At 49.3% G+C, this 23045-nt stretch overlaps 7 protein-coding genes across 7 annotated transcripts; 3 read left to right on the forward strand and 4 right to left on the reverse strand.

Annotated features, from left to right (window-relative positions):
• Positions 1-401: 401 nt before the first annotated feature.
• Positions 402-4085, forward strand: FSUBG_12566 (uncharacterized protein; the record flags this gene model as incomplete). The annotated part of the gene is made up of 2 exons (XM_036677365.1): positions 402-2947; positions 2996-4085. 2 exons carry the CDS (start codon positions 402-404, stop codon positions 4083-4085), a joined length of 3636 nt encoding a protein of 1211 aa, XP_036531948.1.
• Positions 4086-4773: 688 nt separating this feature from the next.
• On the reverse strand, positions 4774-5433 carry FSUBG_12567 (glutathione-dependent formaldehyde-activating; the record flags this gene model as incomplete). Its single annotated transcript, XM_036677366.1, has 1 exon — positions 4774-5433. One exon carries the CDS (start codon positions 5431-5433, stop codon positions 4774-4776), a length of 660 nt encoding a protein of 219 aa, XP_036531949.1.
• A 734-nt stretch (positions 5434-6167) lies between these two features.
• FSUBG_12568 (uncharacterized protein) lies at positions 6168-7347 on the reverse strand (the record flags this gene model as incomplete). The annotated part of the gene is made up of 2 exons (XM_036677367.1): positions 6168-6700; positions 6756-7347. The coding sequence occupies 2 exons, from the start codon at positions 7345-7347 to the stop codon at positions 6168-6170; spliced, it is 1125 nt and encodes a 374-aa protein (XP_036531950.1).
• Positions 7348-7953: 606 nt separating this feature from the next.
• Positions 7954-9733, reverse strand: FSUBG_12569 (uncharacterized protein; the record flags this gene model as incomplete). Its single annotated transcript, XM_036677368.1, has 2 exons — positions 7954-8411; positions 8458-9733. The coding sequence occupies 2 exons, from the start codon at positions 9731-9733 to the stop codon at positions 7954-7956; spliced, it is 1734 nt and encodes a 577-aa protein (XP_036531951.1).
• A 1398-nt stretch (positions 9734-11131) lies between these two features.
• Positions 11132-12963, forward strand: FSUBG_12570 (negative acting factor; the record flags this gene model as incomplete). The annotated part of the gene is made up of 4 exons (XM_036677370.1): positions 11132-11236; positions 11301-11957; positions 12007-12156; positions 12205-12963. The coding sequence occupies 4 exons, from the start codon at positions 11132-11134 to the stop codon at positions 12961-12963; spliced, it is 1671 nt and encodes a 556-aa protein (XP_036531952.1).
• A 2651-nt stretch (positions 12964-15614) lies between these two features.
• Positions 15615-18057, forward strand: FSUBG_12571 (RING finger B; the record flags this gene model as incomplete). The annotated part of the gene is made up of 2 exons (XM_036677371.1): positions 15615-17015; positions 17065-18057. 2 exons carry the CDS (start codon positions 15615-15617, stop codon positions 18055-18057), a joined length of 2394 nt encoding a protein of 797 aa, XP_036531953.1.
• A 415-nt stretch (positions 18058-18472) lies between these two features.
• On the reverse strand, positions 18473-20741 carry FSUBG_12572 (PPN1-vacuolar endopolyphosphatase; the record flags this gene model as incomplete). The annotated part of the gene is made up of 2 exons (XM_036677372.1): positions 18473-20439; positions 20555-20741. The coding sequence occupies 2 exons, from the start codon at positions 20739-20741 to the stop codon at positions 18473-18475; spliced, it is 2154 nt and encodes a 717-aa protein (XP_036531954.1).
• Positions 20742-23045: the final 2304 nt, after the last annotated feature.

The following is a 23045-nucleotide window of genomic DNA, read 5'->3' on the forward strand; positions in this document are numbered from 1 at the left end:
TCCATCAATCCTGTGGTGTGGAGGTTGCAGGCTGCAGCACGCTAGCAGACGCCCAGGTACTCTATGGTACAGTACGAGCCCAGGCGAGGCCGGTCAGTTCACTTCACAGTTCGCAGTTTGCCTATGGAAACCCTGAGAAAGCCTCGTCTTTCTTTCTTTCAAACCACCTCGAACATTCTCCTCCGCATTGCATCCCCATACCTTTGCTCCTATAACCCTCATTCCTCTGCCGGACAGAGTAGCGTCGAATAATGGTGATTTGAGATCAGAATTATCTGCTTTGTTGATTTTTTAATACGGTCGGCTTTCCAACAAGAGGAGCACTAGCCTGCGGGACGCTTCTCCCGTTGAGAGCTACCTGATTTTTTCTGTCGTTTTGTCATGAGATGGGAGGCTCAACTATGATAATGGCTCCGGCCGTGGAAACGACGTCTTCCTTCCCGCGGTCTCACTCTAGCCCCGATCTAGAACTTCTCTCGCTATCATCCCTCGATAAATCCTCCCCAACCCAATCACCGCACCACCAGAGCGTTTCCGACCTTCAGTCAATACCAAGTTTCGATCTTCCCACGTTTAATGTCGAATTCAACCTCGATACAACTGTTTTCCTCGGAGGGGAACAAGCTGGCAAGACGGCACCAGTGTCAGCCCCTTCAATCGTTGAAACAAAGGAGGTTCCAGAGGAGCCCTCACGTACCAGACATGCCCGAAAAAGAACAAGCTCGCTCATAGACACTCGCGGTTGGCTATCAAGCTCCAAGAGCACAACAGATCTTAACGAAGAACCTCCTCGACCGACAACTTCTGCTGGCGACAAGAAATTTGGCGATGGATCGATTGGAGACTTGAAACCCCTGCAGAGAACAATGACAAAATCAGGATCTTTCGCAAACTTTGCTAAACGGTCATGGAGACCTTCTCGCTCCCCGTCACCCATGAAGAATGCAGACTCTGCCAAGGACAACGAGGAGTCATCTGGGCGTAATCGATCCGAGAGCACGACATCAATCAAGCTTACAAAGACTCGTAAACGCCCTGGTCTGACCGTCGAGCAGGCAGATAAGAACAAGTCAACTGATTCACTCAAATCTGCTGGTCCCAAAGCCTTTTCACGAGCAAGCGGCTACTTTTCAAAGCTCAAATCAAAGCAAGCTGGCCTGTCAAAGCTCAATACCAGCACCGACTCGGACAACAGTTGCGCTTCTTCGGCCACGAGCCTCGCAGCGCCAGCTTCGATAATCGCCGCGGAAGAACGTACACCGCAATCTTCCACCTGCGACACTACCTCTGCTACAACTGTGACCGATGAATCGTCCTCCGTCGAGATGCCACCTCAACAAAGAGATGTTCTTTGGTCGTCTTTCAAGGCCATTGACATGGATTTCAAGGGATTCCTTGCCAAGAGCACAGCCCAGCGAATGTCGCAGGTTCAAACACAGCTTCTCCCATTCCTGCGAAACACGATGAACCATGAGTCCACCAAGAAGCTCTACCCCGAAGATGTCGATCGAAGGGCGACAATTTTGAACAAGTGGTGGATTGCAATCCTGGAAATGCTGGATGGTCAGGCACCCCAGCCTGTCCCTGGTGTTGATCGTCCGGTTCTTTTCGATGCCGCGACACTTCTCATGACGCGACACGAATGGCGACAAGCTACATCATACTTCCTACCACTTATCAACCGATCTCCGGCGGAGCGCGTTCGAGCGCGATCTCTGACCACCTCTTCTGCCTCTTCTGTCACATCGAGCCAAGCGGCTTTCTTAGAAGAGTCAGCCGAACACAATGTTAGGACCATGTTTGTTTCCAATTTGGTCAAGCAAATGGCTTTTATAGTTGAAAAGCTTTCGCTCCGCCATGTCCCAGTCAGCCTGGTCAACTTTGCTGGAAAGGCTTGCGCCTACGCATTTTTCTTCGCACCTGGCGTTGCAGATATCCTAATCAGACTCTGGGGACTTTCCCCTGAGCTCATTCGACGAGTAGCCGACGAGCTTGGTCTTCCAAAAAAGAACAAAGGCGAGAGCGATGATATTGCTGCTTTGTTTCCTCCAACTATTGGCGTATTCGCCTGGACATCGCCAAAGGGTATGTGGGATGGCCTTAAGAAGGTTCCCAGACTGCCTATGCTGGTGTCTAGAATCCCTTGGACAGGTCCCTGGGCGGCTCGCTGGAAAGGCCGAGACACAGATGTTTTCTTCATCTTCTGCAAATATTTCCATATACTCTCAGAGCAATTCATGCCTCCTGGACTGCCCCTCCTCGAAAAGGCCAGGTCTCCCGCATTTGCTCTCGTTCAAGCTCAGCTTCTTTACGTTCTGGATACCACAGTTCACCGTCAGTCTCCAATGGACGGTGGCTTAACTCCTCCTGTGATGGACTCTATGTCAGGTGCTGATGCCGCAATGGCTCTGCCGCTCCCTGTCAGCAACGTTATGAGAGGCATGTCCGAAAACCGATGCATCATGCTGTTGAAAGACTTCCTTTCAGATGAGTCAACTGAGATCGCCGGCGCCCGTCACACATTTGCAGAGACCTTTGCAACCATGATGAAGGCCGCGACCCGCAAGGTGTCGAAATACAACCATCCTGCCTGTTTCACTCTGTGCGACTTCTTGGAGGAAGTTCTCGTGCTCTATAGCGAGTTTGAGGATCCTGACTGCTCGAATAGCTATCTTGACTGGGCATTTTGGTTCGACGTTTGCCAGAAAGTCATGAGCTCTTTCAACACCATGTCTGAGATTCGAATGTTGGCCTTGGTCTACTCCATCTGGGATGCCATTTCCAAGGACCCCGTGCGTAAGTTGGCTGTATGCAAGGACTGGCTGCTCACGGAGGAGACTTTTAATGAGTTCTTCAACCACTGGTGCCCAATGGTTCGGGCTTACTACCAGCGTTTGCTGTGCTGGCGCATGTGCCGAGATACGGGAACGCTGGATGAAGTTGATGGGTAAGGCGCTCTCGCTTCGCTTTTGTGATGCTAGCTAACTCGGAATAGCCAAATATTCGCTCTTGTAGCTGAGCGACTTCAGACAACGTGGTCTCACTATCTGCATATCAAGCACACCGCCGAACAAGAACAGCGAATCCCCCCTTCAACTGCACCAGTGAATCCCGCGCCCGGTAAACGGTTTATGATCATTCGCCAAGAGATTAATGTTCCCCAGCCTGGACTATATATGGGTAGTTTTGATTCCTTCGCGAAACTTCCTAATAGCGAGACAAGCGTTCTGAATGGACTGCCTCCTGACCCGTCTAGGAATGACGGCAGGAAACGATGGTCACTGTTAGGAAAGGTCCTTTCTCTTGGGGGCAATACGGGTGCAGGCGCTGGTTGGGACGATGATTTCCAGACTGTTCGTCGTGAGACAGCAGAGTCTCGTTCTTCTGGCGCCGCCCAAACGAATAGGAACCCTAATGTTAACCATAACAAGGGCCGCCCATCTGAAGATGATTCCTTGTATTCTCAACCAACCTACGAGGAGCCGAAATATGTATTCAAGTTTATTCTTGCTTGGCAACAACAGGCAGCACCTCTTCGAGATCGTTTCCTGACTCGCCCTCGACTTCCCGGCCCAGCACAGACTCGCATTAGTGGACCTTTACGAGTCAACGGCTTTACTGTGCCAGCTGGATATGCAGCGCCAACACGCAAGTTCTCTGGTAGCCCCCAGCAAGGGCTCATCGATAATGCTAGGAATGCAAATTCACTGAGGCCAACTGATGAGCAAAATGGGTCTCCAAGTTGGAAGCTTGAGGTCACGCTTCCGAGTCTGGGTGACGAAACCCCTCAAACACCCAGCATCAAAGCCAGCCCTTCGCCTTTACCATCGCCGTCACCATCACCGGCACCCTCGCCCAACTCAAACATGGGCTCTTTCACCGATGCTGTGGTGGATCCTGTTAAGCCAACTGGCCTGTATGTCAAGAATTCCGTCTATACTGGACGCTCGCTCGCTGAGTGGGCGCAGGTTGTTTTTGAGTGCAACAACTTTGTTGAGCGCCGTCGCGATGAGGGAATGGAAAACCTTGGCGACGTTGAGATACCTACCCTTGGAGTGGAGGGCTTCCGCAAGGTTGGCGGCTAGAGGCTGTGACACCTGAGGCAAGCTCATTTCCCAAGCACTCTTCACATTGTGCAACACGTTCTTTCACATTCATGATTCCCTTGCCTTATTTCATGCGTTCACTATGAGCATGGTCATATTTCCTTTCGCGCAAACATACATCACTGAGGTGATTTCACGGCTTCTTTGCATACAACCGGTCCCAGGGGTTTAGATGTGGGATATGAGGGACCTGGTATGGATTCAGGTCGCTCTGAGTGAACTTCTCATTTGTTGGAGATTTTCAACGATACTTGTATAATGGCATCCAGTTTTAAGGCGTTATCGAGCAACAACCGGTCTGTTTGCTTCTTTTTGTTATATATCATATATTAGCCTGCCATAGGGGCACACGTCGGGACAGGTCTTTGTTGGTCAAGGGGATAGGTGATCACGGATGGAGTAGGTCTGCATGCAATTCAAAGTTCATAGCCTTCGTGGCTACAGCACAGATTCAAGCGATGGGCCACTGAGCGTGATCTCTTGTGTATATACCAAATTGGTTGAGGCTGAGGTTGAATACAGAAGCTGCGTCTTCTGCTCTGGAGCATTATAATGATAATGGATATAATGACATTGCGTGCCTTCGAGCGCAACTATAAACAATACTTGTAACAATTCGCGATCTGTATTGTGCCATTCTTTTATCACGCCATACTTCATTTGTAACTCACTCCCAGCCGGCCATTAGCTCTGCCTTCATATCAGCAACCTGCGGCTTGAGCGCCTCATACCTCTTGAGGGCATCATCCCTCAGGTAGTCCTCACGCCTGGTATAATAGCCCTCGAACGATGGCTTCCCATCGTTGACAGTTACCCAACCCTGACGACTCTGCGTGTAAATGTGAACGTCCGGCTGGACATCCCAGGGCCTGTCAAAGGTCCCAACACGAACGTATGGCAGATGAGGCCCAGCATCTGCGTAGTAATTCCACAGGCCAGTGTGGCACACAGGACATCCAACAAGTGTCTGTCCCACGCCAGATGCTGTAGGAAGACATACAGATAAGGGTTCAGCTTCGGGGCGAGGCTCACGTGTAGCTGAGTCGGCGGATGTAAGCCGTGCAAAAGCGGGCTGAACAGCAGCGGGGATAGGGTCCAGGTTGGAAGAAGAAGCGACGATAGTGGGGGGTGCTGAAGGGAGAAGAGTCAAGGCGGTGGACTCTATGACAGCATTGAGGGCGCAAATAGAGCCTGTCTGACGCTGGCAGGTAGTACAGTAACAACAATGAACTATGAGGGGGTGAAGAGTAAGCTGGTAGCGGATAAGACCGCAAGCGCAACCGCCAGTGAGGGGAAGAATGTCTTTGCGTTGGGAGTAGTGGGCCATTGTGCTGGTGTTGAAGAAGTGAAAAGGTGAGAGAGGAGACAGAGGCTCGAAGGGGCTTATAAAGGAAAAGGACAGAGTCAGGGCTCAGTAACTGGCTAATAATAGAATTATTAATGAAAAGACATAATATTCGTGTGGCATTGTCCTCGTTTTAATTCACTCTTCCCAAGACTACTAAGACCATGTTGAACGAAAGCGGGGAGCTGGCCAGTGAGAGTGAACGGGACGGCCTAAATAGGAAATTTACGAAAGGTCTTAATAGCGATAGGATACACTGAGTTCCCTGGGGGACAGAAGAATTAACCAGTCCTAGATATTTTTATCTAAGGAAAAAAAAAAGAAACTGAAAAAATATATAAATTCAGAAGAGATTTTTATAAAATAAAGTAATCTTTATATTATTTTATGTAGATTTTATTATTTTATAAGAACTTAAACATAATAGAGAATTGAGTAAGATTAGTGAAGACCGGTTAATGCTTCTGACCCCTGGTTGACAGTACACAGGGTTGATAGAGACAAGGAATTTATCTGTGCAAGATTAGATACAATTCCAAGAGACCATAGGTGCTGACCTCGCGCTGCTATGACGATACATGATGGCCAGCCCCCCTATTATATTCCTTTGAGAGTTTCCCAGTGGCTCTGTAGCCTTCCCTTCTGTGATCGGGCTCGGAACAAGTCTCTAGGAACGAGCACCATTTGCCACGCAGTGAATTAACATTGAATGCTGATTAATATCGAGCATCAAACGAGAGGCTTCGAAAACCACTGCTCCCGTCATCTTCACTGTCTTCATCTTCCAGAAAGGCCTTGTCATCACTGCCCATGAATGCCGTCATCTCAATCTTGCAGGCCTGGCCCACGAGCATTTCCATATGGCGGCTAGACAAAATCAAGTCCAGTCGTTGATAGCACGCCGAGAGGACACTTGAGAATGGGCTCCGTTGAAAGGGTGCGCACCAGTAGTGAGGGTGATGTTCTCCAAATACGAGCTTTTCGACTTCTTTAAATAGGCGATGCAATCTTGACACGCTGCCTCGGTATACAGGCTGGTCGGCGTTCAACGAGGGCATGAAGAAGGAATCTATCTCGAGGTCTTGTGTCACTTGGATGAACTTTTCGGGGATGCCGTCTGCAAGGCTCACAGCAGAGCAAGGGCCGGCGTGCCAACATATTGGGCGTTTGGCCAGAATCTTGATTGCAATCTCCTTGCCTTCTGCATGGAAGACTTGGAGCATCTTGACGCGGTGTTGAGTAATAGCATCTGACAGACTCATGATTAGATAACTGTGACTAGATTGAAAGCCGTGCTAACTTACCGATCACGGGAATCAGTTTGAAAGTTTCCAAGTTGATCAGCCGAGTATTTCTATCGATCAACAAGCTGCCAAACTCGTCGACGTGACATTTTTCGGCGATGTCCTGAAGCATCTCCTCGACTGCGCCCTGGCATCCGAGCTCCCAAGCCACGAATAGATTCTTGCTGTATGCCTGCATCTTCTTACTGCGCTGGCACATGCTTTTGAGCCTTTGATACCACGCTGTCGCCATCGGCCGTAAAGTCTTGGTCATGTCGTATTTGTTGGTCAAGACGCAGATGTTGTGGAGCTCTTGAGGCTTTAGGTCCAGAGGGGCATGGTCGAAGTTTGCATGTGCGATGTCCATGAGAACAACAAAGGCTTCTGGGTTATCCTCGGGAAGCTTCACTTCCCACCGATGCAGGCTGTTGGCGGGCTTTGAGTCGCTGAAGCGGCCCCTTAGCATCGCGCGGAAGACCTTGGAGGCCCGGCAGAGCGCGTTAGAGTCAACATGGAAGATTTTAGAAGATGAAACGGGACCGACTGTCAGCCAGAGATCTCCATTGTCATCGAACACGATGGTATCAGGTGACGAGGCACTAGGCGATGTCATGGCGAGCTTCGTGTATTCGGAGCGTGCCAACAGAAGATTTTGCGAGAGTGAAGATGAGAGGATCAAGGAAGAAAGAGCAAAACAAAATATAATAAAACAGAGGTCAGCGAAATAGGGTACGTAATGCTTTCAATTTCACCGGCGCAACGTTCATAATGAAAATCGGCAGCTGGCAGTGCCAGCAGCAGTGTCAAGGCATTTGACATTCAACTTCGGGAATTCATTGGTGAACTGACTACCTTAAAGAGGCGGTATGTAGGTAGTTATGCTTGTCTTGTTTTCACACATATATGCAAGTGAAATAGGATCAAATGGGTTATTTAGAAAGACTTTGCCTCATTCTGGCACACACTTGGTATATAGCTACCCTCCTCTGATATTCTACAGCTCATACTTGGCTGGATCTGGTTGCTAGTGCCAACATGGAGAAATCTTCCCTTCAAAATAATGACAACGACAAACATCCAGTAATACCTAAGCTCTCCTTGTGTTCACCCTACATCAATATGAGGAGAAGATGCTTGTCAAATAAGACACGCGCACACACACAATGTGACTCGCCAATCACCAATCGAAATATCAAACACCAACCGTTAACCTGTACACTCATTCCTCCTCATCGTCGTCGTCGTCATCCGAGACCCCAGGAATCATTCTAACCTTGGCAGCCTGGATTTGCAAAGCCCGAAGATGGCTTAAGTAGAGGGGATCGGCTGCCCTTCGAAGTTGTTGCCTAACTTCCTCGACCGTCTCGAGTACGGCAGGGCACCATCCACACAAGTCGATGTGATCAGCCACGAGACTAATCTTGTGCTCAAGGGTCTTCAGATCTAGGTCCGAGGACCGAAATACGTCGAGGCTGCCCCCAAAATGGAAAAGGTCGAGTATTCCTTCTTCGCCAGCCTTGCTTAGCATCTTGCCCAGCATCAGACACATTTCGTCTCGGCTGTGGGAAGCGCCGCACATCCGTCCCTTGACAGAGCTATACAGGACTTGTTCGCCCAGCTTCTGGCTCTTATACCAGCAAGTCTCCAGAGCGAGCTCGCGGTGTTCGGTGATGCAGTCTGTGAAGGAGTTAGCGAGGTTGAGAATAAATGTTTTTGCGCTTACCAAGAATAGGAATTCGTTGCAATCCTTCAAAGTTGCAAAGTCGTTCCTTGCTCTCTCCGATAACGAGCTGATCGCTCCAATCCAACGAACAGTTGAGCACGACGTGTCCCATCATCTCGCTGAGCTCCTCCGAGAAACCCAACTCCCATGCAATATATGCCTTCTTGAAAAATAGTCCATAGTCCTCCGTGGAGGTACTCAAGGCCTTGAACCAGCGCTCAGCCACAGGTCGTAGGACCTGTGTCATCTCATACTTGCTGGTTAGAATGCAAGCACCGTACAGCTTCTTGAGTGATACCTTGGCGGGCACCTTCTCGAAACGTGTATGAATCAAATTCATAAGGACAGTGAAAGGGGCAGGATCGTCATCTGGTAGCTGGATAGTCCAGTCGCTGCCATCTTCGGCGTCTTTCTGGTTAAGGGAAACGATCTCCTTGAGTCTGGGAGACACACGGCTGAGGGCTCGTGAATCAATAAGCATAATTCGTCCTGGGTTCTGTCCAACCTGTAGGTAGAGATCTCCGCTCTTATCAAAGCAACTCAAAGGCCTTCCGCTCTCATTAGAAACGCTCTCGCTAGTTTCTGTTGATACAGAATAATCGACGACAGCTTGGGTTTGGGTGGCAGGATCAGTGTCAATACCTGTGACCCACAATTCGGCACTTTCAATGTCAGTGGTTGTAGCCAGAGCGGCCATTTCTTTGGTGACATAAGGTTCCGGGGTGGGATATTGGGTTTGGAATCCATTGGTGCCCTCGTCGAATTCATCGTAAAATTCGAACTCCTCGCCACTATCGGAAAACTCGAAACCATCAACATCGGCCTCAGCGAAACCGGACTCACGAGTGGTGGGCGCCGTAACGACAATTTGAGGGATAGTGACATCGTGAAAATCAGGGTGGGTGATGGTATGATCATCGGTAGTGCTGTCGGTCGTTGGGGGCTCACTAGGAGACTGGCTTGTGACAGACTCTTCTTCAGTGCCAAGAACAAAAGTATAGTCAGGAGTAGTAGGCTCTGCAGTGCCGTACTGGATGTTGTTCTCGATAGAGGAGGCTTCGGCGTGGAAGAGTGAAGTGTCCAGAACTCCAGCCTTATCTTTGGGAGTCTCGACCTCAGGTGTAGTGGGCTGAATGGAAGAATGAGACCCAATATCCGGTTTTGATGGACTGCTCGTCCAAGTGCTGTACACAGGCTTGCCTCCATTAATGAAATCCATAAAGGAGCTACGGGTTGGGATCGACCCGCAAAGCTTTGCTTGGAGTTCGACGTTCATCTCGGGGGACTGGAGCTAGAGTTGTGCTTTAAAAGCTATTGGTAGTTGGGAATAAAGTGTGAGTTGTAATGAGTAGGTATGTATAAGAGGGAAATAAGGCGAAGTGAGATGCGATGCGGGAGTGTGTGGTTGTTGTGATTGTGGGAGAAAGAAAAGTGAGAGGAGAAGAACCGCAGAAGAAGAGAAGGTCAAAGGCAAGGCTGCTGTGCGCGCCAAGTGGCTCAAGAAGCATCCAGTGGCAGCCGGTTGACAGTGGCAGTGGCAGTGACAGTGACAGTGGCAGTGGCAGTGACAGTGGCAGTAACAATAACATTAGAGGCAATCATTCGAACAATAGGTGCTGGGAACAAATGCAATCCGCAGTGTGTTGCAGGGGCCAATATTAATTCAAGGGGCACTTTTTTGCTTTGAACCTTGTGTTATTGGTGAACAATAGAGAGGCTCCTTGCCATCACACGCAAACTCAAGTTCATCCCAGTCGTTGGTGTTTATGAATTAAAGGTGATCTCATACTCGCAAAAACAATACACGCAAATAACCGTTGTGACATCAATGTAAATTTATAGTGCAAAGTGTCAGGATCTGATAGACGATATCTGACTAAATATATATTGATATTTCACATTACCACTGTATCTTAGCAGTCTGTGTATAACTATGTTTCCGCTGTTTCCCAGTCAAGACATTGGGCAATTTGTTCCACCTTGCGCTTCGCAAGTCTCTTCAGCAAGTGTTCACTAGAGTTTAGTTACATTACCTGCTTGACGACATATCTCGGAACTGCCTAAATGCCAACAGAAGCTGGCTGTCACCCGACTTGGAGAGCCGGCAAGGGCTCGATCGGCAGACTAGTGGTACGGGAATTTGTAGTATTTGATGAGATTACCGCGACATTTGGCAACGGGCTCTATAAAGCGCTAGACGGGCTATTTTCTATGAGCAGGGCGAAACACTTCGTTGTTGTCTTTAGGTCACGAATCTTTTCGATGTCCTTCATAGGCTTGGAGTTAAGAACGGAGCCCTTAGCATCTTGCTTACCTAGTTGTAAGACATCGGGTTCAGGTGTGAAACATCATAGAACTTTCAAGGATGTGACTACATTCGAGTGATCCAGGTGATCTCAAGCAAGATTATCTGTGGACCAAAGGTTGTGATAGCTTCAACAATGAATGAGACAATGCTAGAGCTTCCCCGCACGTGATGCTCGTATTCCCTGTTGTGTATCCACCCTTCATTCAGCCCTGTATGGCCCGCTAATCCCTTTCCGACGACGACAGGTTCGAAAGGATTACCCGTTTCTACTATGACTATCAATCAACGATAACGGGGCCTGTGACTCTCTCGCCATACCTAGTTACACCCATAACGCTATCCGTGCGTCCTGTCGCTACTTGAATAATGCCCAACACGGGAAAGCCAAGCAAAGATTGCCATCTTTGTCGATCACGACGTGTCAAGGTCGGTTCAGCCCTTGAGCCACTTATTCTGTGCTTACGCGGTTATGTCATAAGAGAGACGCTCGAGCATATCAACCCATTGCATATTCAATTGCTGACCACATCAACAGTGTGATCTTGGCAGGCCATCCTGTCAAAGATGCATCAAATATGGGACTGAGTGTCCGGGATATCGGGACGAACAGGAGCTCGTCTTTCGCAACGCTAACCCAACCACCATCAAGAAGAGGAAGAAGAGGACTCAGCAAAATGCTACGGGTCAGACTCGTGGGGAGTCTGTCATGTCTTTTGGCTCATCCTCCTCCTCCTCCTCCTCTTCGTCTAATGGAGATGCTGCCACGCCATCAGTCACTGAAGAAGTTGATCGTGAATTCAGCCCCGTCTCACCTACAATAGTCGACCTTGTCGAATTCACCAGAACTGGAAGGGCTCTCATCCTGCCACAATCCCTTAATGAGCATTGGACCGCCCATTCCATCCCGATCCTTCTCAATGTCTACTATACTTTGGATTTCCTCCATGACACATACAAAAAGAGCGGCCCTCAGGGGCCTCTTCTTTGGGCCACTCATCTCTTTGCCCGCACATACATCACCAACCTGCGATATCCCACCGCCATCGACAACGGATCTGTCGAGCAGACTGACAAGGAACTTGGCACATACCTTGGTAAAACCTTGAGCTCTGTTGGCGAAGCTCTCAAGACACCAGAGGGCGCAATGAGAGACGATGTTCTCGCGACAGTATGGATTCTAACAAACTATGAAGTGAGCAACATGACTTCTTCCCACCATTCTTATGCTTATATTTTAATAGCTTCTTATGGGCTCCATCAACCGCGTATCACCCCTGAACCCATGGCATCTCCATACCAATGGGCTATACAGTATTCTTCAGCAAAGAGGAACGGCTTCTTTGCGAAGGCCGGGATCGAGAATGGGTTTCTGGCCTGCTTACAACATGGTGGTATGTCACTTCAGTCTGAATTCCCGCTCCCAACTAACAAGCTATTAGCAAGTCCGGTGTCTCCTGACAAGCCTTGAGTGTCCTCCTGAATCCCAGGAATGGTTTGCCGCCATCAGACAAACCCTTCATCCAGGAGAAGGATTGGCTGTTGAGGTCGGCGATTATATCTGCAAGATGGCACATGTTCAAAAGCGTATGCTCGATATCATTCGAGCTCGAGACTTTGACGCCGCTGCTCTCCAGTACTACGACTTAGTTGGTATTGTTTTCAAAGCCGAAGATCATTTCACGACTTTTGACGCAGACTACCATTACATCGACGAGGTTTTCAACCCCTATCTACGAAACATGCTCAACTCGGCGCGAGTAAAAGGATACCATGTCATCTTGACCTACGCAAACTTTTTAACTCATCATCCGAATGCCCCTGTTCCCCTGCAAGAGCTCAAGGTGCTACGCTCGCATTGTGTATACCGGGTTCGAGACAGCGCAAAACTTGTCATGGATGCGGTAAATCGGCATCTCGACCCGGCATCTTTCCGCAACAACCCGTCACCAAGGACAGTGTTTGACGCGTTGAAATTGATATGGCCTCTGACGGCAGTCTACCTTGTACCGTCAACGCTAAACGAGCAGAGCGAAGCCGCAGGTGAATCGTTACAGTTCATCGGCCGCGAGCTTGGAGTGAGGCAGGGTCTCAAGGTTAACAAGGGGGAGTCTACGCTGCCGCCGGAGGCAGAGGCACCTTCACAGCTGGCTGAGGATACGGCATTTGATCCACTTCCAACTAGTAGAGGATTAATGTAATGAACAGAGTCTAGTTACGACGAACGGTTCCAACAGGTGAATACTGATCATGTTCTTCAATATTCTTTCAACATGAGAAGAATGTATCTGTTGCGAGATCTATCTTTGACCCTCACTTGATCGCCGATTTCAGGGGCTCCTTGTCCGGAGCAACTCCGGTGTCCCACTAAGAAAGTCCCACAAGAACACAGACGGCTTCGAGTCTCAGATCCGCTCCGGGTCAGTGGGCTTGCTTAGAACTCCGAGACCCGCTCCGTGGCACCCAAAAGTTCGGTGTGACCTTACGTGCGAGATACGATAGATAATACTGTGGCAAGAGCGATGCCTCGCTTAGCTTTCAGTACTGCATGTCAGCGTGCAAATTGAGCGACACTTCATGGATCTCAGTGATATCCAATACCATCTTCATTAATGCGATTCTCTAGTCACAATTGTGGCGTCGTATGTGGCGGGTGCTGTTGATCTCGGTTAAGCGAGGTGTGGCGGTGCGGTATGTCACTCAGCCAGCAAGACGAAGAGGATTCTGTTTTAGAAGCGCAAGACCGAAAGGGAGGGAGTCCAGGGACGGACGGCAGTTTCTAAAAGGCCGTGCTCAAAAACATGCGACTTGACCAGCTTGTTTCTTGGTCTGAAGATAACGTTGTACGAGAAGGGAGCATGATCAGCAAGGACAGCACGAGTCCGGCGGGTGGCGGCAGTGGATGGGTGATCCAGTTACGGAGTACAGCCCGCTGTTTTATTTTGATGCGGCTCGTGTTGAAGCAGTTAATTCTCGAAATGGAAACACTGCAGATTTTAAGTTGATGCTTGGAATTTATGCTTTCCGAGGAACCTAATGCCTAAGTTTTGGGTGCCGGTACAGGCGTGACGTGCTACAATTATACCGATAAACGTATCTTGTTTTCCAAGTATAGGTAGTGAGTGCACTGTGCATACAGAGGGGTTATCACCAGAGCATACAGTGCGACTGGACACCCCAAAAAACAAAAACGGATGGATTGACATCCGAGCCAACCACCATCTTTCATACCATGATCCAGATCGTGATCCAACCCAACACAAGACAGCGCAAGCCATCATTCTACTGTACAATCCCTGCATCCTCTGCATTAGTTTGTTTTGGGTTGCTATTTGCATCTCTCCCCTCCTCTTACCGAGTCTTACCCCGGATTCCACAACCGTTGCGTTGCGTTACTACACGAAAAAGAAGCCCTCGCAAGCCTCGGGATGGACAAGCAGATGATGCTTCTGCATTGCATGACTGTATCAATGAATCAGATCGTCAAGTTAAAACATCAACACACGGTCGGGTCCGTGGATCACACAATCCGAAACTGAACACTGAACACCAAAAAGAAATCAAGGCCACACCCCCGGGAGCATGTGAAGTCATCGCCACGTCTCAGTGACCCAATCATCACACCGTCGATGCCAAGACCCGTGATGAATCTGGTAATGAACGACACTGCAACCGAACCCGAAATGCCAGCTCGCAAGTTTCCGGGAGCAATAATATCAACAGGAAATGAAAGGCCCGTTTACTCACCAGGTTTGTTGGCTCGTGTACGGATAAGCTTGTGCGCTTGCAATTGTAGAGTTGGTGTGTAAATGCTCACTCCTGCATTTTGCTTGGCTCGTCTCGTTGGCGGCGTCGGCGTTTCCCTTGCTGGCCTTGCATTCGCTATATCCGGTTGGATATGCTAAGATGAGGATGAGGTGACGCTCATGTTAGAACTGTGCTTCTGTACTCCTGCTGCTCAATCGACCTGTCTAGTGCCTAGGTACAATTTACAGCACATGTCGGTACATGGCTCATCGCTATTATTCCCAAGGTTCGGGTTAACTGGCTTAGTAGCTGGTATGTAGCTGTACCGTCTACGTCCCCATCTCCACGCGCGCCTTGCACCCGCTACAGGCTGTGTTTCGCCTTGCCCACGCCTAGGTATCTCAATGCCTATCGAAACCAAATCCAGACAAAGTTGTCGGGAAAATCGATGATGTAGTGGGCCAGGGGCTGAGAAACAACGGGGTGCTCCGCTGTCTGGGCTGTCTCTTGTTCTGTCAATCAATAATCGACATGATCTAGATGATTTACACAACGGCCTTCATCTGGTCCCCAAGTGGGGAGCCCAAGCTTGTTATTCCTCAGCTCGAGGCGTCGATCATTGTTGTATTTGTTAATTAGAGCTTCTGAATCTCTCAAAAGACCACTCCAGCTCCCCCTTGCGAACTCTGTAGGTCTCCTGCTATCATTCCCTCTCTTTATGCACCTCAACACCCTTTTCCTTCGATCAATTGTGTATTTTGCCATTGAAGACCTGTCCCTTATCTTCTGTCATATCAAAACTCGCTTGCAGGACATGATCCTTACAGAGTGGTATCGCTTTAAGGTGGCTACATCATAGTACTCGCCGATCCGAGCCACCCAGAGACACCCAATTCCCTTGGTTACAAGTTATCGCCACAAGCCATCCATTATCCAATCCGTATAAGCAAGCAGGGAAGCGAGCTGCATGGTCACGATGTCAATGGTTAAATCCCCTTCCCCGTCCCATTCGGGATTTCTAGCTCCAGTCCGGCCTCGTTTTAACTCCCAACGCACCTCGGATCGCCTGCGTGAGGCTCAGACTTTTGTAACACCACCATTTAAAATGGGAGGCGCTATTAAAAAAGGCAGAAGATCCGTCTTTAAAGAAGTTGGTCTAGAACACGATTTGGATTATCCCACCTCTGCATCATCAGCACCTTCACTGTTGTCAGGCGAGCAACTTGGCACCCATGACAACGACAAACACTTGAGTGATAGCTCTGATATCCTTGAATCATCCGGCAATAATAAGCGACAACTCGAGCCAGACGACGGCCACAGTCAGAATAAAAACGACCGCCAACGCCCTCGACAGTTGTCAATTTCATCGCCCAAGACTTGGTACACCATATTATCAAACCCCAAAGGCCGACCCAGAATCAAGAGCACTTCGGGTGTGTCGCCAGGCGTCTCGGGCCTGCAGCGCTTCACTATGTTAGCGCTCCTCATTGCCATTATACTTCCGGCATTCAGTTGGCGAAATGGCCGTTCGTTCTCAGATATCAATGGCGCCAGTGCTGGTGTTATTCAGAAGCGCGAGATCAGCCCTACCAAGGTTTGCACACGATGGGGTCTTCAAGCTGCCCAATTGAATGGAACACTCTACTTATACGGCGGTCGCTCAAGATCAAAAGCCGACCAAGTCGAAGACACATGGAACAACAATTTTCTAACCCTAGACCTCACTAAGGACTGGGATATAGGCTCGCCCGCCCTCAAAGGTCTCGAGAAACCGGACGGTCCTCCCGAGGTCTCTATGGGGTATTTGTGGCATGATTACAATAATCTATATCTTTATGGCGGCCAATTCTCCGATACACCCTATGTTGATCCCGAATCCGAGTCTGTCTGGCGTTATTCCATCAAGGATGAAGAATGGGCCGAGTTCAAGAACCCCAAAACCTCGGCCGGCAATGAATCAGAGCCAGGAAATCGACCAGTTCACCGTGCTGCTGAGGGAGCAGGCCTATCTGTGCCTGAGCTCGGCCTAAGCTGGTACTTTGGCGGCCATCTTGACTGGGCCACCACCCCAGGCTGGTCGCGCAGTGTTGATCGTGTATATCTCAAGAGTCTTCTTGAATTCACACACCCAGGCTATGTTAACACCGGTGTCGATAGCCTCTCCGGCGGCACAGGCGCAGGTGAAAGCGGGGCCTATCGCAACATCACCAAAGCAGGCATCCAGACCGGTAACTTCACTGAGAGGGCAGATGGTGTCCTGGTGTTTGTGCCAGGCTGGGGCGAGCAAGGTGTTCTGATCGGTCTTGCTGGCGGTACCAACGAAACATTTACTGAGGATCTCGGCACGTTGAACGTATACGACATTGCCAATTCCGAATGGTTCCATCAAAAAACGTCCGGAGATACACCCAGCGTTCGTGTTAATCCTTGTGCCGTCATCGCTAGTGCGCCAGATGCATCAAGTTTCCAGATTTACATGTTTGGTGGACAGAATCTTCCTTTTGTAAGTTGTAACAAGGTGTAAGACATACCCAATGCTCACATGGTCTCAGGGAAACCAAACGCAGTACGATGACATGTATATATTGACCATTCCCTCTTTCACATGGATCAAGGTCGAGCAAAACGACGACAACAGACCCGCTGCCCGAGCTGGCCATTCCTGCGCCATGTATGATGGTCAAATGGTGGTGGTTGGTGGAGTGGGAGAGGACATCGGATGTGATCCGGGCATGTACGTATTCGATGCAACCTCACTCAAGTGGAAGGACCAATTCAAGGCTGGCACTCACGATTCGGGCCATCATCCTGATAACTTCGTTCTCGCTGGGTCCTATGGATACGAGGTCCCGGATGCCGTACGCAAAGTCGTGGGTGGGGACAAGGCCGGCAGCGCTACCGTTACGACCCCCGCTGTGGGGCCGGCCACCGGTGGTCCGTTCTTAACGGGCAAGCCGCCGGTTTTCACAGTCACCTCCGGACCGACAGCGACAGTACGGGTCGGCCAGACTGGTACTGCAGCCGCTTCTCCGGACGGAGAAGTAGACGATGGGGGAGTCAATGGCGGTCTCGTAGCTGCAGGGGTAATCGCTGGCATTTTTGGTGCCCTCGCCTGTTATCTTGGTTTCTGTGCCTGGCTCTATCGCCGGCAAGTCAACGCCTACAAACAGCACCTCGCAGTATCAAACCGCTACTCCGTTGCATCCAACTCTCTTCTCAACCGTTCAGCCCTTGCTGCTGCTGGTACTGCCCGCCCCAAGCGTGCTATCTCCCAGCGCAGCCTTTTTGGCTGGGTCGGCCCTAGCCGCGATCAGGGATACACTACAGAGCCCAAATGGAGCCCTGAGGATGAAGATGATACCACGCCAGGCGCACCCGGGTCCAGCAGCGGGTCTGGAGGTGCCAAGCGCAGTGAGGACACGAGACCTGGAACGAGTCATAGCGGAGGCTCGACTGAAGGGCTACTTGAAGGCCAGGAACCGAGTTTCTTCAGCGTCGTCATGGGTCCTCGCCGGGCGTTGCGGGTTGTCAACAATGCAGAGTAAGCCGCGCATGTACGATGAGAGGCGTTGTTGGGTAAAGGAAAGGATGGGATTCAATGGCTTCTTTTGAGATTCGAGATGAGTTGGACTAGTCGGTTATGATAAACGAACACGAACATGTATGAATAACTGGTGGCCTTATACCGGCACAGTTGCATTCGCTGATACCCAATCTTTCTTAATGTCCTGGTCAAAGGGGCTTTTGGGCAAAAAATACGCAAGAGTTTTGAATAAAAATATTGTGAGAAAACGATAGTGTGTGTATGCATAAGATCGTGTACCTTGAATTATCCTGACAATTAACTATGCTCTCTATGCGCCATTAACGCCATATATGCCTATTCCATCCGTCTTGTCGCTAAAATGTCAATCATAAAAGTTTCCAAGTCAGTTGCTATCCTATACTGCATGTCTCGGATCATCTCCGTGACCACTTCTTGAGTTGCTTCTCGGGTATAGTGTTGACAAATGCTTCTTGGAGGAAATGCTTCCAAACCTTGTTGGTCTTCCTTCTCTTGTTCTTCCCTTTCTTGCCCCTGGTAGCGGTGAAGTCCAAATCAGAGTCACCCTCTTCAGGTTCTGGAAGTTCAGTGTCGTCGCCGTCACCGTCGTCGTCTGAGTCTGACTCGTCTTCGAAATCCTCATTGTACTCTTCAGCTGCCTTGCCCTTGCCCTTCTTCGTCTTCCTCTTAGCGATTCTAGACGCTAGCTTGAGGTAGCTTCGAACTGTCAAGTCGGGCAGCTTGAAGATCTTGTCGGTAAAAGTGCTGTATTCAACCTCGTATCTGAACTTCTTGGGCTGCGGCTTATCATGGTTGGGTACTTCATCACTGAAATCGCCATCGCGCCATTTGCTTATCTCGGATAAGTCGGTGAGATCATTGTTGATATGGGTGAGGTTGGCAAAGTATTGTGTGTACCCCATGAAGGTGAATGTCTGGCGAGAGTATGCGGGGCCGGGAGGTGATCCCTTTGGGGGAGCGGGGGGGATCACGAGTTCAGGGTTCTTGGGCTTTTTCTTGCCCTTTCTTCCCTTCCTGCCCTTCTTGCCTTTTCTGCCCTTCTTTCTTCGCTCAGCTTCGAGGTCTCTTTTGAGTTCCTGGTGGGCTTCCTCGTCCTCAGAAAAGCTGGAAAGCTCTTCGGGAACTTTTGAGTTGATGTCGAATGAGTCGGTCCAGACTGGCGCATCTTCTAGGCCGGTGATATTGTACTCGATTATGCGAATAGTCGGGAAGTAATTGGGGACGACGCTGGGGCTAACAAGAGATACCTGATATCGTTCTCCATATTTGCCACCGATCTTGCCGTGGCCCTTCTTCTTTTTACCCTTCTTGCCCTTCTTCTTCTTCTTCTTCTTCTTCTTATTTCTATTCCTCAAGTCGTCGACATCTTGATCTTGCGTCTCAAGTTCATCCTCAGCGTCTAGATCTTCTTCTAGTGCCTTTGCAGCTGAGCCTGGCAAGTTAGACCAGGACTTTCTAAGGTCTATCAAGTAGTCGCTCTTTGACTCGACGGAAAAGTTGTCATCCATGGGTTCTCGGGTAGTGCCTGCCTTGTCATAAAGGCTCAGGTCAATGTCCTTGGTGTCCTGAAATAGGAAGTGGTCAATGTTCATATGGCCGTAAAGGGAGCCAGTAACAACATCGCGGAACTGCTTCAGCCAGAGAGTGTATTTTTGCCAGCAAGTTTCGTCCCAATTCTGCTTGTTCTTGGTTCGGGCGGGAGGAACGTGGCCGATCAGGATGGCCTTCATTCCACGCTCACGTAACCGCTGAAGCTGAACACTCAGCCACTCCATGTGCTTGAAACCAGGCTCCGATGGGATTGCGCAACCGTCAACGCCAGCATTTCGATCAAAGAAGTACATGGTGTTGAGGCTGATGACAGACAGTTGATTGGGAATAACCTCAACCTCGAACCATCCACCGAATCCGAAGGAGTGTCGCTGTTCCTCGGGGATAAAGCGATGCCATATGCTGCTATAGGCCTGCAGCCACTTGTTTGGTCCGGGATAGAAGATGTTGTGCGGCAGGAAATCATTATTGCCAAAAGTTGGGATAACAGGGACGGTAAGGGATCCGTCATCAGAAAATGTCTTGACGATCTTTCTGGCGACCTTTCGGTTCATATCCAAAACATGGCTCGAGCTTCGTGGCAGCTTCTCGTCGCTATCGTGGCGCGCCGTGTCACCCGTCCATACAACAAAGTCGATGTCATCCTTGACGTTCTTCCGTACCCATTCCAACGTCGCGTCGACGAGGTCCACGGGAGAGTCGCAGTCGGTAGTTTCGGCGCCATATAGACCTGCCGGGCCCTTCCCGCGGTGGCATGCGACACCCTGGGCAGTTGATGAATGGGCTTTGTAGAATTCGTCAGGGTGAAAATCTGGAGTTGTGGTTGTTTGTTAGTGGGCTGCTTTGGACGCAACGCTGAGTTATCATATTTTCATCCGATGTAGATGCAGGAACATGGAACCTGTTTTACATGTGATATTGCGTACCTGTTATATGCAAGAATTTGCCCTTCAATTTGCGACCCGATTGTCGGATATGCGGTGTCTCTATAGAATCGCGTGTCCCTGCAATTGCGTCGAGAACTTTTTGGCCAGCGTCGAAAATTGGTGAAGAAGAGACGCTAGGGAGTAGTAAAGCGGCTGCCACGAGCAGTCGGGCGCCTGAGAGTGGCATTTTGTCCGTTTTAGATTGCACTCTCTATGTGGTATGTATTTCGATTTATGTTCGGTGTTGCAGTCGAATTTTAGTGATAGCCAGGTGAAGAAGTGATGCTGAGGTAAGATACAAGGTCCAGGTATGAAATTGCAGGTGTGAGGTCATTCCAGGGTCAATCTTGGTAACAGCTTTCAAGCGGTAAGATTCTGTTCAAGCCACAAAGACACACTCTGATTCTGGCTGACGCGTTAGTGATGAGAGAACAAGGGAATATAATATCTTTAAAGTATACTTGATACAAGGGAAAAAATGGTGATGGAGAAGAAAAGGGTGTTGATAGACTAATTTCCACAGAACCAGCCTACCTGAGCTATGATCAATCAATCAATACCGTTGATGAGGATCCACTGCTCGGGTGTAGAGTGCCAAGACTGACTGGCTGATGGCATCGAATATCACAGCGACAACTGGGGAAGCATTGAGTTTAAAATACTCGACTTCCAAGAGTCGAAATAGTGACAAAATTAACGAACAGTTCCTATTCCTAGTACCTAAAGCATCTTCAGTGGATACCCCTCCCCCACGTTGTCGTGTGCTCACGCTGAGACGCCTGGTGATCCGTTGCTGAAGTTGAGGGAAGACGGTAAGATCGGCCAATCTTGAGCGGCCCGAGCTACACGTGTACTAGAGCAAACGGTGCAAATGGACGAGGAGAATGAGCATGAACGAGACAGAATAAGACACTGACACGCGATACTTGAATTCACACAGTTATGCCTACTATATTGCCATTCAAATATTGTTCCTTTGTATATTTAGACGTCACTTGTCTTTGGTATCTCTTCATCTATTATTCACCTAAATCAACATAAAATGCTTTCATATTCAGGGTCCAGCAGCTACATACAAAACACAGCTGCAGCCTTGATTCAGGCACATACGTACATAGTAATGGGCTTTGGCATATGCCATCAGGGTCCCCTTCTGTAAATCCTCCTCCCAACAGTGGATACATGCATTGACTGGTCCGTCGAGTCTTATGTGTGGAACCCCATAAACGCCCTCGTGAACATTCTATCACATTCGCTTTCATAGAGAGGCATACCTAGGTACACAGAGTTTATCAAGTGTTTATTGTGATTTGTTACACCTATGGGTCATCTATGCTTCATCTAGTATCGGCTTGCTTCTGAGTTCCTTCGATAATAATCCTCGTGATGACGAGTCCAATGGCTTACTGGCTACGTGCATAAGACTGACAACTATCCCGTGCCCGAAGCGGGCTTATTTTGTTCAACACATCAAGTAAACACGACACAGAAGAAACCCCGCTCGCGTGAGCATTTTCGAACAAAGTCCCATAACTACTGCTCAGTTCAGTATTGGACACACTCGATGTCTGTCGAAACACGCACAAACTTTCTCACCTACATGCAGAACCCAGTAACTCTAGGGTAGGGAAATGCCCCACTGGCACGGATCTCGCTTAGGTAGCATCCGCCGCTAGTCCTCATGTGGGTCCATACATACGCAAAAATTCTGGCTCTGCTGCTTTCTCTCTTCTTCACCACGCAACATCGTCTCCTCGACGGTGCCGGTAACATCCAAAACTGGCGCCACGATCATCTCAGTCTTCCCACAGTTGGTCACCACTTGAAGGGGAGGCCGTTGCTAGACAATATCGCCGCTCGTTTGAGGGAGGCCATACGCTTTTGTGTGGTGGTTTCCTATGGTTTTTTCGTGGCTACATATCTCCATGTCCAAATTCTCGTGATGTTTCTCTTGATGCTTAACTATGAACCACAACTCTGGTCAACCATTGAGACAAAACTTATTATTGTGATGCCTGAAGCTTGATGATGCCAAGCCTTGAAAGTATAGCCTCCGCGTATTTAAAGCGCCTCTCTGACAATACCTCCAAGCGAAGCGCTGTATGCCGAGCCTTGGCACACAGTGTTGAACCTTCTACAAGACATCTAGTAGTATCTTGTTCTAACAGCATGACTAGGGCATCATTGAGACCACCTTTCTCCCTTGGAAATCCCGAGCGTTACCCGCGTTGATTCGCTACTTCGAGACAAAGAAGGTAGTAACTCTAATTGCCTCGTAACAAGATAACCGAATGTGATTTTTAGTCTGAGAAGGGACTGAGCCATAGTCATGTACGCAAAGCTGGAAGATCTACCCAGGTAGGTAGATGACATGGTTGCATTAGAAGGACATAAGATGTAGCAGCAGACACAATGGTTGTTTTTGAGTGAACTCATCCAGCAACCGACTCTTCAAACTGCTATTGACAATTCACATTCATGCCAGATAGCT

The sequence above is a fragment of the Fusarium subglutinans genome (genome assembly GCF_013396075.1).
Source record: "Fusarium subglutinans strain NRRL 66333 chromosome Unknown NRRL66333_c0000276, whole genome shotgun sequence".
In the NCBI taxonomy this organism is placed as follows: Eukaryota; Fungi; Ascomycota; class Sordariomycetes; order Hypocreales; family Nectriaceae; genus Fusarium; species Fusarium subglutinans.